General features: G+C 35.7%; 1 protein-coding gene across 1 annotated transcript in view; it reads right to left on the bottom strand.

Moving 5' to 3' along the window:
• LOC113816249 (ubiquitin carboxyl-terminal hydrolase 48) overlaps nucleotides 1-12500 on the bottom strand; it is a gene marked incomplete in the record, with an annotated part of 96849 nt that overhangs the window by 54327 nt on the left and 30022 nt on the right. Inside the window, 4 exon segments of the mRNA XM_070140815.1 lie at nucleotides 5859-6025; nucleotides 6483-7086; nucleotides 7853-8052; nucleotides 9396-9638. Coding sequence (XP_069996916.1) covers nucleotides 5859-6025; nucleotides 6483-7086; nucleotides 7853-8052; nucleotides 9396-9638 — 1214 coding nt within the window.

Genomic DNA, 12500 nt, shown 5'->3' with positions numbered 1-12500 from the left:
GATAACAGTAATGATAATAAAAGTAAGTAACAATAATCACAACACCAACAGTAATAAGCCTAAAAACAGGAATTAGAACAATAACAAGGAGAAAAAGACGACGAAATACAATATCATTCATACTAATACGCAAGATCTGGCGTAAAACACGGAGACAGAAATGGAGTGAGAGAGATTAAAAAAAAAAAAAAAACTCTTGGAAACCGCACAACCTCGCCCAACTCATAATCGAAGAACAGAATGGTAAAATATCCATGTCGGTCAGTCTTCGGATGGCAGCGATGGGCGTCGGCAAATCAGCAGGTTAATTGGAATTTGAATGTCTCATGACTGGTGACTCTCTCTCTCTCTCTCTGTCTGTCTGTCTCTCTCTCTCTCTCTGTCACTGCCCCCTCCCCTCTCTCTCTATTTCCCTTACTTTTTCTTTCTGTCTCTGTCTCTCTTTCTCTCTCTCATTTTCTTGTTCCTTCTCTTTTCTCTCTGGTAAGTGTGTATGTGCGTGCGTGCTACTGATATAATATGATAATGAGCATCCTCATCCACTATCACCTCTTTGCATGGCAATTCCATGTGCGAATTTTCTCAAGATTAATGAAAAGGCACAATCCACACTTTAAAAGGTGGCTAGTGTCGACCTAATCACACTGGTCCTGGAAACATGGATAATACACATGTAAACGGCAATAGCCACGATGTCCGCAAAAAAACCCATAACATTCTTACGAATAATGAAGAAGAAGAAGTAGAAGAAGAGGCAGAAGAAAGAAAATCAACTGGTAAACACAATAGCAACAGAAGGCTAAACATTAATATTAAGAATAACAACGAAAAACAATAACCGAAAACTCTGGCAATAAATTCATAGTAAAACGGCACAAATATTCAGTCATGCCATGAAGTGCAATAAATAAAACACCACTCTGACAAGACTCCTTTGCTGTTAAGTAAAAACACTCCTTGAAGCAATGATTTTACTGGAATCCAAGTTCTGATAAATTAAATGTTCTCGTACGTAAGTAGGTACGTGTGTGTGTGTGTGTGTGTGTGTGTGTGTGTGTGTGTGTGTGTGTGTGTGTGTGTGTGTGTGTGTGTGTGTGTGTGTGTGTGTGTGTGTGTGTGTGTGTGTGTGTGTGTGTGTGCGTGCGTGCGCGTGCGCGGGGGCGGGGGGTAGATTAATGCATTCATGCACGTGGCCTACGAGTATTTAACATTGAATATTTTTTCACAATATGCAACGATATTTCTCTTATTCGCATCTAGAAAGTGAGGAGACTGAGAAGAGCAAAATAAAAAAAGATAAAAAGAAAGAGAAACGGACTGATTCATGAATTCGCGAACCCTTTAATAACTGTCTCGCACATAAAGCAACCAATGAACGTTCCATGCGCCCCGTGGAAATATATAATCTTGTCGCAGGTACTTAAAATGGAATATAACAGATCACAGTAAGTGGAAATAAAATCAAATAGCATAACCCATTACATACACATTATAAATGATGTTTATCATTCCTTTATTTCTACACAGCGTAAATACTGCACACTTGGGATCGTGCTTTGTTTACCTTTTCATTCGTGTTTGGAACAAGTTTTCATTTCCGAATCCACTCGGGGAAATAATCTTAATTTGTTTCAGCCGGTCAATGTTTGCAATATAAATTTGATGGCGCGTGCCATTAAATAAATACACAAACACACGCGTCTAATAAATTAATGATTCGTGTATGATAAATCGGAATTTCTTATAATGCAGCGGAAAGTCACCCAATATCGACTGCCACCTGTGTAATAGGTTGCCATCTCTCTTTTTATCGTTTCGCTTTTGTCTGTTACATTCAGAACCCAATTATTGTTTCACTCAATGTTTCTTTTTTGTTAGTACAATGGTTTTCACACTACGCATCGAATGATTTTCTTTAAATTCCGAAATTCGGTAATAAAGAATCTTTGTGTAATAAATTTCATTACTTCCGCGACAACTTCCTTAGCCTTGAATTTAGCTCACAAAAATGAGCACAGAAGCGTTGTAAATACACTGCGAGGTAAAACATCACTATAGAATGAGTTACTATTCCGGCAAAATCGTCACGCAGGTAAAAAAGATGAGAGAGTTCTACCCTTCTAGTATCCCCCAATACGAAGTTATTAATAAGTTTATTAAGTTTCGAAAACCTTCTCCTGCGTCTCCCTACATCTTGTGCCGTGATCCTTGGAACGTAAGTTTGTGTGGGTTGTGTGTATGTTAATGCCATCAGTAGCATTTAACACCTAATGCATAACCAATTAAAAAATAACACTGGACCAGCAACGGTTGGATATGATGTTTAATTTTGACCTACGATATTCAGAAATCCTTAGGTGTTCACGCATTTAATTTCTAAAGAGCGCGGTTGAATTACGGGAAAGAAACTAAAAGAAACTAATTCTTGGCTTAAAACAAAGCTCAGCCGAATACTCTGGAGTTCAAGAACACCGATGACAAATTTCTCTTTGGAGGCGACAAACGAACTCTGCAAGCGGATGCGTGTGTACACACAGGTATATTTACATTTATAATTGCGCGACGTCATGCGACCTTAAGCCGGAAAAAAATTCCCAGCAGCGAGGACGAAGACGCAATTTCAAAATGGTCGCACAATTGATGGGTAAATAAATAATGAGCTGAACACGCGCGAGGTTTAGGCTCGTAAGTGGCAGTGTGCTTCGCCAGGGAGTTTTTGCCGCGCCTCAAAATGCTCCGAGTTATTAAAGCAAGCAGCGAGAGGGCCAGAGCATAATGGCTAAGACTCCTATCATCACCATCGGCCACGACGGCAGCTCCCCAAGGGATACGTTATTTCCCATCCATTTTTCATGTGATTATAGCCTCTAAAACATTTTATCTAAAAATAAATATCGGGACGGCGGGTGTCCGCCGGAATGGAGTTGGAACATCGACTGCGTGTGATAATGGGCAACATATCCTCCTAAATGGGACTTTTTTATCTGCAGAATATAATGGTAGTAAATTCAGCCCACTTCAGCGGATCCACGAATAGTTCATAAATAACACTAAGGTCGACCAACATATCCACAAAAGACGCTCTGTCTACTTACTGGACTATACTAAGAAAACGAGCTGGGATAGAAAGGCAAAGCATATTCATTCTTCGTTTATTTACTTATTTGCAAAGTAAAGTTATTTTGACGCATACTTTCTTGCAATGTGAAAATGTGTTTAAAACAACCACTTTCACGGCGTTGGTCCAAAGTACAAAAAAGGGAGAGTACCACAGCGATGTAAATGGATATGCCTTCGTAATATACATGCACAATAATACACACACACACACACACGACACATATAAAACAGAATCACACATACACATACACACACACACACACACACACACACACACACACACACACACACACACACACACACACACGCACACACTCATGCACAAACACACACAAACACACGCTCACACACACGCTCTCACTCTCTCTCATGCAATTACAAACTTACACATTTATACAGAAAGTTCCGTTACAGGAAGCATCTGTCTGTCTGCCTGTGTCTCAAGCAATCATACATTTATACAAACAGTTCTATAACAGGAAATGTTTTTCAATTTTGTTGTTAAGTCAGTCAAAGCACATTCCTGACAACGAGTGTATATTAATGAGAAAAAATTGTCTTGCCAATTACAGTGATTATGGACACACCAGACCTCCTGGAAAACGATCTGGAGGCCGTTGAGTGAGGCTAATAAAAACTCATTTCCTCTATGAAGAGTCCCATATTTGCCAGTGGGTAAGGCGTATCCCTATTTAGAAAATTACTGAAATTAAAATTTCATTATTTATCATCATGAATGTACTGAAATCAGTGTCAAGGGGAACACATTGTACAGTTCTACAAAATTCCTGTAATCCAGTATATTCAACAAAAGGAAATTTCAATGTTTCAGTAAAGAATAAATTCAAGGCAAAAGGCAATGACAATTCTAGACATCTGAAGGGTACTTTGCAACTCAGAAATAAATGCCAGCGCCTTGCTCATGCAGCTTAGAGCAGTTCTCTGGGTTTTAGGAAATAACAGCTAGCATGAAAAACTGATAATGTAAACAAACTACACATCGAGTTTGTACAGGTCTGTAATAAATATTTTAATTTGCATCATTACAGCCTACAAAATCCTCACCTAGGACAGGTACCAGTAATTCACTGTGGACACACAAAAAACAATGATAAATAAAATGTTTTACTACTACAGATACAAACTCTGGCTGTAACAGCAAACAAGCATTCCCTTTGATTTTGTTATGAAAATATATTAGGAATATTAGACATTGACAGACAGTATGCTAAAAAATAACGTCTTCAGAGCTAGAAAACACAAACAATCACACAAAGGATTAATGCTAACAGTTTTACTAACAAGGAAACAGAATTTCTATGTAAACATCTAGTCTGAGAGGTAACTTATCTGGCAATATGATCTTTCTCCCTCAAATTTTACACAAAACTGTGATAAACTGCTCAAAGAGTGCTTTACAATTATCATCCTAGTAGTCTTTGTGCTACTCTATTAATGTTGGTGATTGTCTTCAAAAGAAAAACACTTTGAATTTCCTGTTATTAAACAACTATTTTACCATTCAACCTTCTAACAAGCCATTCAAACCCTGTATCAAAATTCTTGCCCAATGTCATATGGCTAGAATAAACATGTTTCAGCCGTTGAGTAATCAGATATACAACTGCTGCCAACTTCCTCAGGATCTATGAACAGTATAGCTACAAGTGTTCATGACTCCATTATTCATTTTGCATTTCTTATGCTACTAACTGGCAACTTCTCTATGTGCTATGCAATAGTGAATTTCCCAGCAATTCATATGCTTGCATGGAAATGTAAGGAGGTAAGAGTTTGTACCTCCTTTTTTTCCCAGATGCAGTAATGTAATTATCAAAGAGTTAAGTTCTCATACCTGGAAAAGTGTGCTGAAAGGATGAGAGCATCTACATCATCTGATGGAGCAAAGAAAACTAATCTATGAAACTATTCTAGGTAAATCAGTCTGCCACTTGATGTCATACCAAAATGCAAGTATGGAAGGCTTCTAGAGGTAGAAATATAATCTATGACAGGAAGATGAACATTCTTTGACAAAAGATTTGAAAAAAAATATCCTCAGCTCTTAAAAGTTGATTTCATGCAATCCAATACTGTTTACAGATGGTGCTGCTGCAACTGCTAAGCCAAACAAATGGGAAAACAGAATTTATAATATGCCTTCAGCTAAGTGTAAGAAAGTTATTTTCTTATGAAAACCACTGTAAGACATACAACTGTAGAATACTATTTTGTAAGTAATGATATTCAATGTCCTATATGCAGCCAAGAGTCCTATAAAACAAGGGAAATATGATTCATGAATCCCATGTTTGTAATGCTTTGGGATAGAGTTCTGAAATCAATCTACTGTAGGCATACATTAAGAGAGCACATCCCTAAAAATACAGGTATGTGCAATTTCTTAAAACCTGATACCACTTCTTCAAATGGACAATAGAATAAAAAGTCTCTTTAGGCCATTATGTCACTAATGTTGGCTTGATCCACTCCAGTTAAGTTCACCTCACCAGTATATATCTCCCTGCATTCATGTTTTCCTTCTTATAAATGTAGTACCGAAAAGTGATGAAAAGTGCCTTTATGCTGATGATATATTTTGTCTGTAACCTCCACTCAAGCTAATGTCATCCTCTGTGTGAACTAAGGATGTTGGAATAACATTGTATTCTCTTGGCCTTGGATTAAACCGCTTGTTGTATTGCATTCAGCCCTAACTGCACACAATATTCACTAACCTTATATAACTCTTCCACTTCACTATGAACTCTCTTGAAACAGCATACACTTGTTTCCCTGGGTCACGCATGGGGTGTGGACGTTTTCTTTCTTGAAACAGGTTACTCAGCTGCTTTTTCTGTTGGCGTCCACTGTCACAAGCTCGGACAGACTCTTCTAATTTTGCCTAAGACAGACAAAATATGAGTTAAGTTTACAGCTAATTTATACTATTAAGAGCATGTGTGTGGGGCAGGTATTAGCAAAAAAAACATGTGTGTGGGAGTATATTTATGTGGGTGTGCGAGTTTGTCAATTAATTCATGATAAATAAATTGTAACTAAAACAATAAATAGAAAAAGTAACATCCCAGCCATTGAGTGAAAAGGCCTCAGGTACACTTGTTTTCTTGTCATTATCATTGTTGTTTCATTAACAGGAAATGCAGGAGTGTGTGTGGGTGTTTTTAAAAATGATAATCCAAAACCTGGCTGCTTGTCTTCTCAAACACTTGCAGATGCATATGTAAAAATCATGTAAAAACAATTAATAAAGAAAGCATATGGAAAAAATTGTCACTTTTTATAATATTCTCTTTCTTATTTCTATTTGAGAAAATGCAAAAACTTCATTGATGCCTTACCCCACAATCAGGACAGGTTGAAAAGTCATCCTGGAAAAATGCAGGATGCACAGATTCTCCACACAGCTCTATGATTTCTGTTGCAAGTACTTTGGGTATCCTACAGGATCCAACGGTGGGTGAAAGAAGGTTGTGCTGGCAAACTAAGTCCTCATTAAACAAGGTGAGTTCATTGGTGACAGTCTCCTTTGTATCTTTTGCTTTACTAACTGAGGCATCTTTCACCTCACTACAGGTATCTAATTTGCTCTTATCATCATCTACTTGATCTCTTTCAGCCTCTGCATTTCCTGTCCTATTATCACAGGCAAAATCATCATTTTCAGGCACTGAACTTGAGGTATCACAGCTGGAAGCAACATCCTTATCTTCTACTTCTGACTTAACCTCTCCATTATCACATTTGTCGCCATTCACATGCACACCACTGCTACCACTAACACTATTACTACTGGATTTTGTGAGGTCATCAGTCTTCTTGCTTGTTTCTAAACTGTTTTCCGAATCTTCCTCTTCTGTGTCAATCCCATTCTCCTTTACATAGGCACTTAATGCTAATCTTGGCCAATACTCTAGTGTCTCTAATCCAAGAACGACAGTAGGTCTGAAAAGAATATGGGAATCAGCAACGCCACTGATATTGTTAATGCAAACATTATTTTTCTAGAAACCTTAAGAAGAAAACTTTTCTAAAAACACTTCTCTCACTTAAAATGGCAAAGCCTACCTTGTAAAACAAAGCAGTGATTTCTGTCAGTGTTACTCTTACTTAGAAAATGTTTAAATCCTTTTGCCTTCCATACGAAAACAGTAATTTAACTTTTCATTAACTAACAAGTACTACAGCTTTACTTAAAGCTAATAATTCTTACAAAATGGAGAAGAAACAGATTGAGAGAGAGAGAGAGAGAGAGATAGAGAGAGACACATACAGAGAGAGAGAGAGAGAGAGAGAGAGAGAGAGAGAGAGAGAGAGAGAGAGAGAGAGAGAGAGAGAGAGAGAGAGAGAGAGAGAGAGAGAGAGAGAGAGAGAGAGAGAGAGAGAGAGAGAGAGAGAGAGAGAGAGAGAGAGAGAGAGAGAGAGAGAGAGAGAGAGAGAGAGAGGAGAGAGAGAGAGAGAGAGAGAGAGAGAGAGAGAGAGAGAGAGAGAGAGAGAGAGAGAGAGAGAGAGAGAGAGAGAGAGAGAGAGAGAGAGAGAGAGAGAGAGAGAGAGAGAGAGAGAGAGAGAGAGAGAGAGAAATTGTGCATGTGTATAAGAAAGAGTGTATAAAAGAGAAATAAATGTAGACAGAAAGAGAAAAACAGAAAAAGAAAGAGAATGGGAGAGAAAAGTGGCAATAAATAAGAAATAATAAAACAAAAAATATTACCCTTCATGTGGTTTCCTAGCATCTTTTTTGGCTTGCTTATGCAGAGATTTGACTCTCTCTATAAACAAAATATGATTCACAGCTTTGGCTAGGCACTGTCTGCAGCAACCGCTATCAGTAGACATGGAGATAGGCAAAGCTAATTTCTTCAGAGCTTCATCTTGGTGGATCCCACAGCGATCATTCAGGAGAGACTGCAGCTGTTGAGAAACAAACATTCAGGGAACTATACTAATTTCCAACTGCATCAAATATAATTTAACATGACAAAACACAATTGCGGTCATAAAAAATATTAATCAATCACCACTTTTTGCATATAAGCATTATAATCTAGTCTCCTCAATAGAAAAATACATATCTATTCTTTGCCAGAGCAACTTAAAACTGTACAGAAGAAGTAGTAAAATGAGGACAGTAAAAATAAAATGAATGAATGGAAGGAAAATTGCGAGAGGGTGAAGGGCAAGGATTTCATAACATTCTACTACCTAGATCATTGGTATTTATCTTGTAGGCCACTGCCAAAGACATCTACAGGCATAAAATAAAAAAGTTTATATATATATAGATATATATATTTATATATGTATATATATATATATATGTATAAATACACACACACACACACATTATATATATATATATATATATATATATATATATATATATATATATATATATATATATATATATATATATATATATATATATATATATATATATATATATATATATATATATACATAAATATATATATATATATATATATATATATATATATATATATATATATATATATATATATATATATATATATAAATATATATATATATATATATATATATATATATATATATATATATATATATATATATATATATATATATATATGTATGTATATATATGTATATATATGTATATATATATATATATATATATATATATATATATATATATATATATATATATATATATATATATATATATATATATATATATGTATACTCAATACTGCTACATAGTATTGCAGATCAGTTATATTTAACATATCCCTGGACTGTCTATTTTCACTTACACTGTTTAAAGTACAATTGTCAATTTATAGAGTAAAATCTTTTAATTGTGCAGTGTATGAATAAATAAACAAACAACTATAAATCAGAAAAATAGTTGCCTTATGATTTTTGGGGGAATACCAGAAGTGGATTATGGCCTAGCAATACAAAGCATCATTCTCCCTACTACCCTTATGGCAGTGGTTCTAAATCTTGGGTTGAGGCCCCTTAGAGCTCATCTCCAGGCAGAGTCACATTGGGAAGCTTACTCCTAATTCCTAGTAAGCTCACCTGACCTTATGTTCTGTTCAAAACTTTCTTCATACTCTCAAGATTTCATCACACATTAATTTGAACCAACTGTATTGTATCCCTTTATAATATAACTAGTCCAAATTTACATGTTTTTATCCATTCTACAACAGTCAAATCTGAAAGAATGTATACCGGTAATTGTATAAACATGAACACATGCCCGTACTTACGGATTCCTTTCGTATACACTTCAGCAAGTGAAATTTTCTCGGACTGAAAAGCTTGTGTTCACAGAGAGGTTGAGCAAGTAATGATGGCTGTGGCTTGTATTCTAAATCATCACAGTTGAACCAGGCACTTAAAAGAGATTCTGAAATCAATTCATAGTCTTCCAGTATATCAGTAACTGCTAATTGGCCTAGCAGAGCTTCCTTTTCTCTCTTAATCTCTGCTTGTAGCTGGTGATTGACAGTCTGTAAAAAGAAGAAACTCATTAATGGAAACTTCTTTATCATTAAATTATACCAAATGTTATGGTAAATATATGTGCATGCTTAACAATCAAATAAAATAAATCTACAAAAGTTTAAAATCCCTTACCATATAATACTTTTCAATGTAATCAATCTTCTATCTTTAAAGAAATGAAGACTTTTAACAAATAATACTATTTTGTTACCATGCATTTCTCAACACCATACTTTTACTTGGATAAGTTTATATATTTTACTATCTTTATTTCTTTTTTGACCCTTTGTATCATACCCTCCACTTTATCTGTCTCCAACTCAAAAAGAAGAAGAAGAAGAAGAAGAAGAAGAAGAAGAAGAGGAGGAAGAGGAGGAAGAAGAAGAGGAAGAAGAAGAAAAAGAAAAGGAAGAAGAAGAAATCTGGTTTAACTAAGATAATTCTTGGTTGCAGGCATTCTACATTTACACACACACACACACACACACACACACACACACACACACACACACAGAGAGAGAGAGAGAGAGAGAGAGAGAGAGAGAGAGAGAGAGAGAGAGAGAGAGAGAGAGAGAGAGAGAGAGAGAGAGAGAGAGAGAGCCAGAGAGAGAGAGAGAGAGAGCCAGAGAGAGAGAGAGAGCCAGAGAGAGAGAGAGAGAGAGAGAGAGAGAGAGAGAGAGAGAGAATAATAATAATAATAATAATAATAATATAATAATAATAATAACAAGAACATCTTAGTAATTCTATTATTATAAAAGTAAAACTGTCACTTGTCACTTTACAATATTGGCATCAGATACATAATACTGTAGCCTATTTATAAATCAGTTGTAAGAAGGTAGGTGATCCTGGGATCCAGCAAATGCTTTTGGTTTGGATAACATGTAAAACCTTTTTCTGCACTTTGAGTGAAATTAATTTGTTTTGGCATTACTGAACCATGGAGTAGCATTCAAATCAGCTATGATATGAATGACCCATCATCCAGAGGAAATTATAATGAAGGGGGATGTTCATACTACGCTTGGAGGGAGAAAATGTAATCTATTTTGTAGATGGCCTAAGTGGGAAATACATCCCACAAATTACCAGCAAACTGAATTTGCAAGGCAACCATCAGTGCTGAGTTGTGAGCCATAATGTTTGACACTTATAAGTGGGTGGACTGATTGATTTTATGGTGTTACATTGGATAGTGTCTTTGATGCAAATACCAACCCTGCTATCTTTTCTCCATTCACAAATTTTGTCATATGAGTGGTATTCTGGGTTGAGAGCCAGGTGACTTGAACATACCATTATCTGGCAAAATGGCTGAGGACTGGGTGACGTGAACTTGCCGTCATGAGCGAAGGCCAGGGTGATGAAAAAGACTCGCCACGAGTGCACAAACATCTTGGAGTGTGATCTGACTCATTTGGCCCTTAAAAGAGGGCTTTACATTATTCCCACCAATAAATAAATGTGGAATGTAAGGTGCTCCAGGGAGGATACCATTTGCATGCTGCATACTGTTTTCCTGGCCTCTATGATTGACAATGCAAGTTGTATGATAGAAAATAAAATTGAAAAAAAAAAAATAAATAAAATAATAATAATAATAAATAAATAAATAAATAAAATAAAAATAACAAAACAAAATAAATGAATAAATAAATAAATAAAATAAATAAGTAAAAATAAAAAAGATATGACACTAATAACCAAATGTTCCATACTTTATTTTTCTTGCAGTGAATTATTTATCAAAAGATAAATATGGACACTGGAAAATGGCAAAAAGGCAAAAAAAGTTTACACAAAATAAATTTGCAAAGGGAATCAACGAGTCTTGTCACCGCTTATGAGTGTTCAGGTGTGCCCGGCCTATGCACCACATGCCCGGGATGTTTCTACTTATGTAACCCACTGCCTGTATTTTTGGCATGGTGATTTGCATGAGGTGGAAAAACAGAAATGTATAACTGGTTCTGGGAATCATATTTGTGGCAAATAGGATTAAGAACTTTGCTTTGTTAATTTCTTTTACTAATTAGACAGATGGCTCTACAATCACCTTGTCACTAAAGAGTCAATTATGAGGCCTCCTTGACCTCAACTTTTTACTCCATTCCTTAAACTTTCAGGAAAAAGAAGAAAAAGAAGAAAAAAATATGATTAACATCATTATCAATCATTATATTGTTAATAACAATCATAATGCCACAAAAAAAAAAGATATCTTCTACCAATTCAGTGATTGGGATAAACATGTAGGCCTAGTACTTGACTCCTTGCTTATTAAGCATTTGGGGGATATCTATGTGTTCAAGAAATAACTAAATAAAACTAGTGAATAGTGCTTGTCTAAATGCAAGGCCAAAGGGTTAACCCCTCAGTGACGAATACAGCCATAGCTGTCACGACATAATCATGTATGGCATGTATAACATGAGTCATAACTCGCTCTAGGCTGGCTGTACACAGCACAATGGTTAATGGATGAAATATACAAATATGCTAGACATCAAAGGTTTTACAGCAGTATGGTAAAGAATTGTTGCAAAAAGAGTAAATCCGAGTTAAAGATTAAGACAAAATGTTTTACATGTCAAAGGTTATAGAGTGTTACAGGATAGTATGGTAGTGAAAAGGGTAAAGAGAGGGAGGAAATGAAGTAAAGTGAAGACTAGTAAAAGATGAAAGGGTAAAGGGCGTAAGGGAATTGGATGAAACGGAGTGTACCTGTTCTTGGTGAAGGAATAGGAACATTGCGTAAGGAAAAATGACAAAAGAGCTATTATGAAACAAATTATGTCATAGATAGGACAATCAGTCAGGGAGATGGAAACAGTTATGATACAAGTATTAAGAGAGGAGTCAGT

Source organism: Penaeus vannamei, chromosome 27 (assembly GCF_042767895.1).
Source record: "Penaeus vannamei isolate JL-2024 chromosome 27, ASM4276789v1, whole genome shotgun sequence".
Classification (NCBI taxonomy): Eukaryota; Metazoa; Arthropoda; class Malacostraca; order Decapoda; family Penaeidae; genus Penaeus; species Penaeus vannamei.
This window is presented reverse-complemented; position numbering and strand designations above follow the sequence as displayed.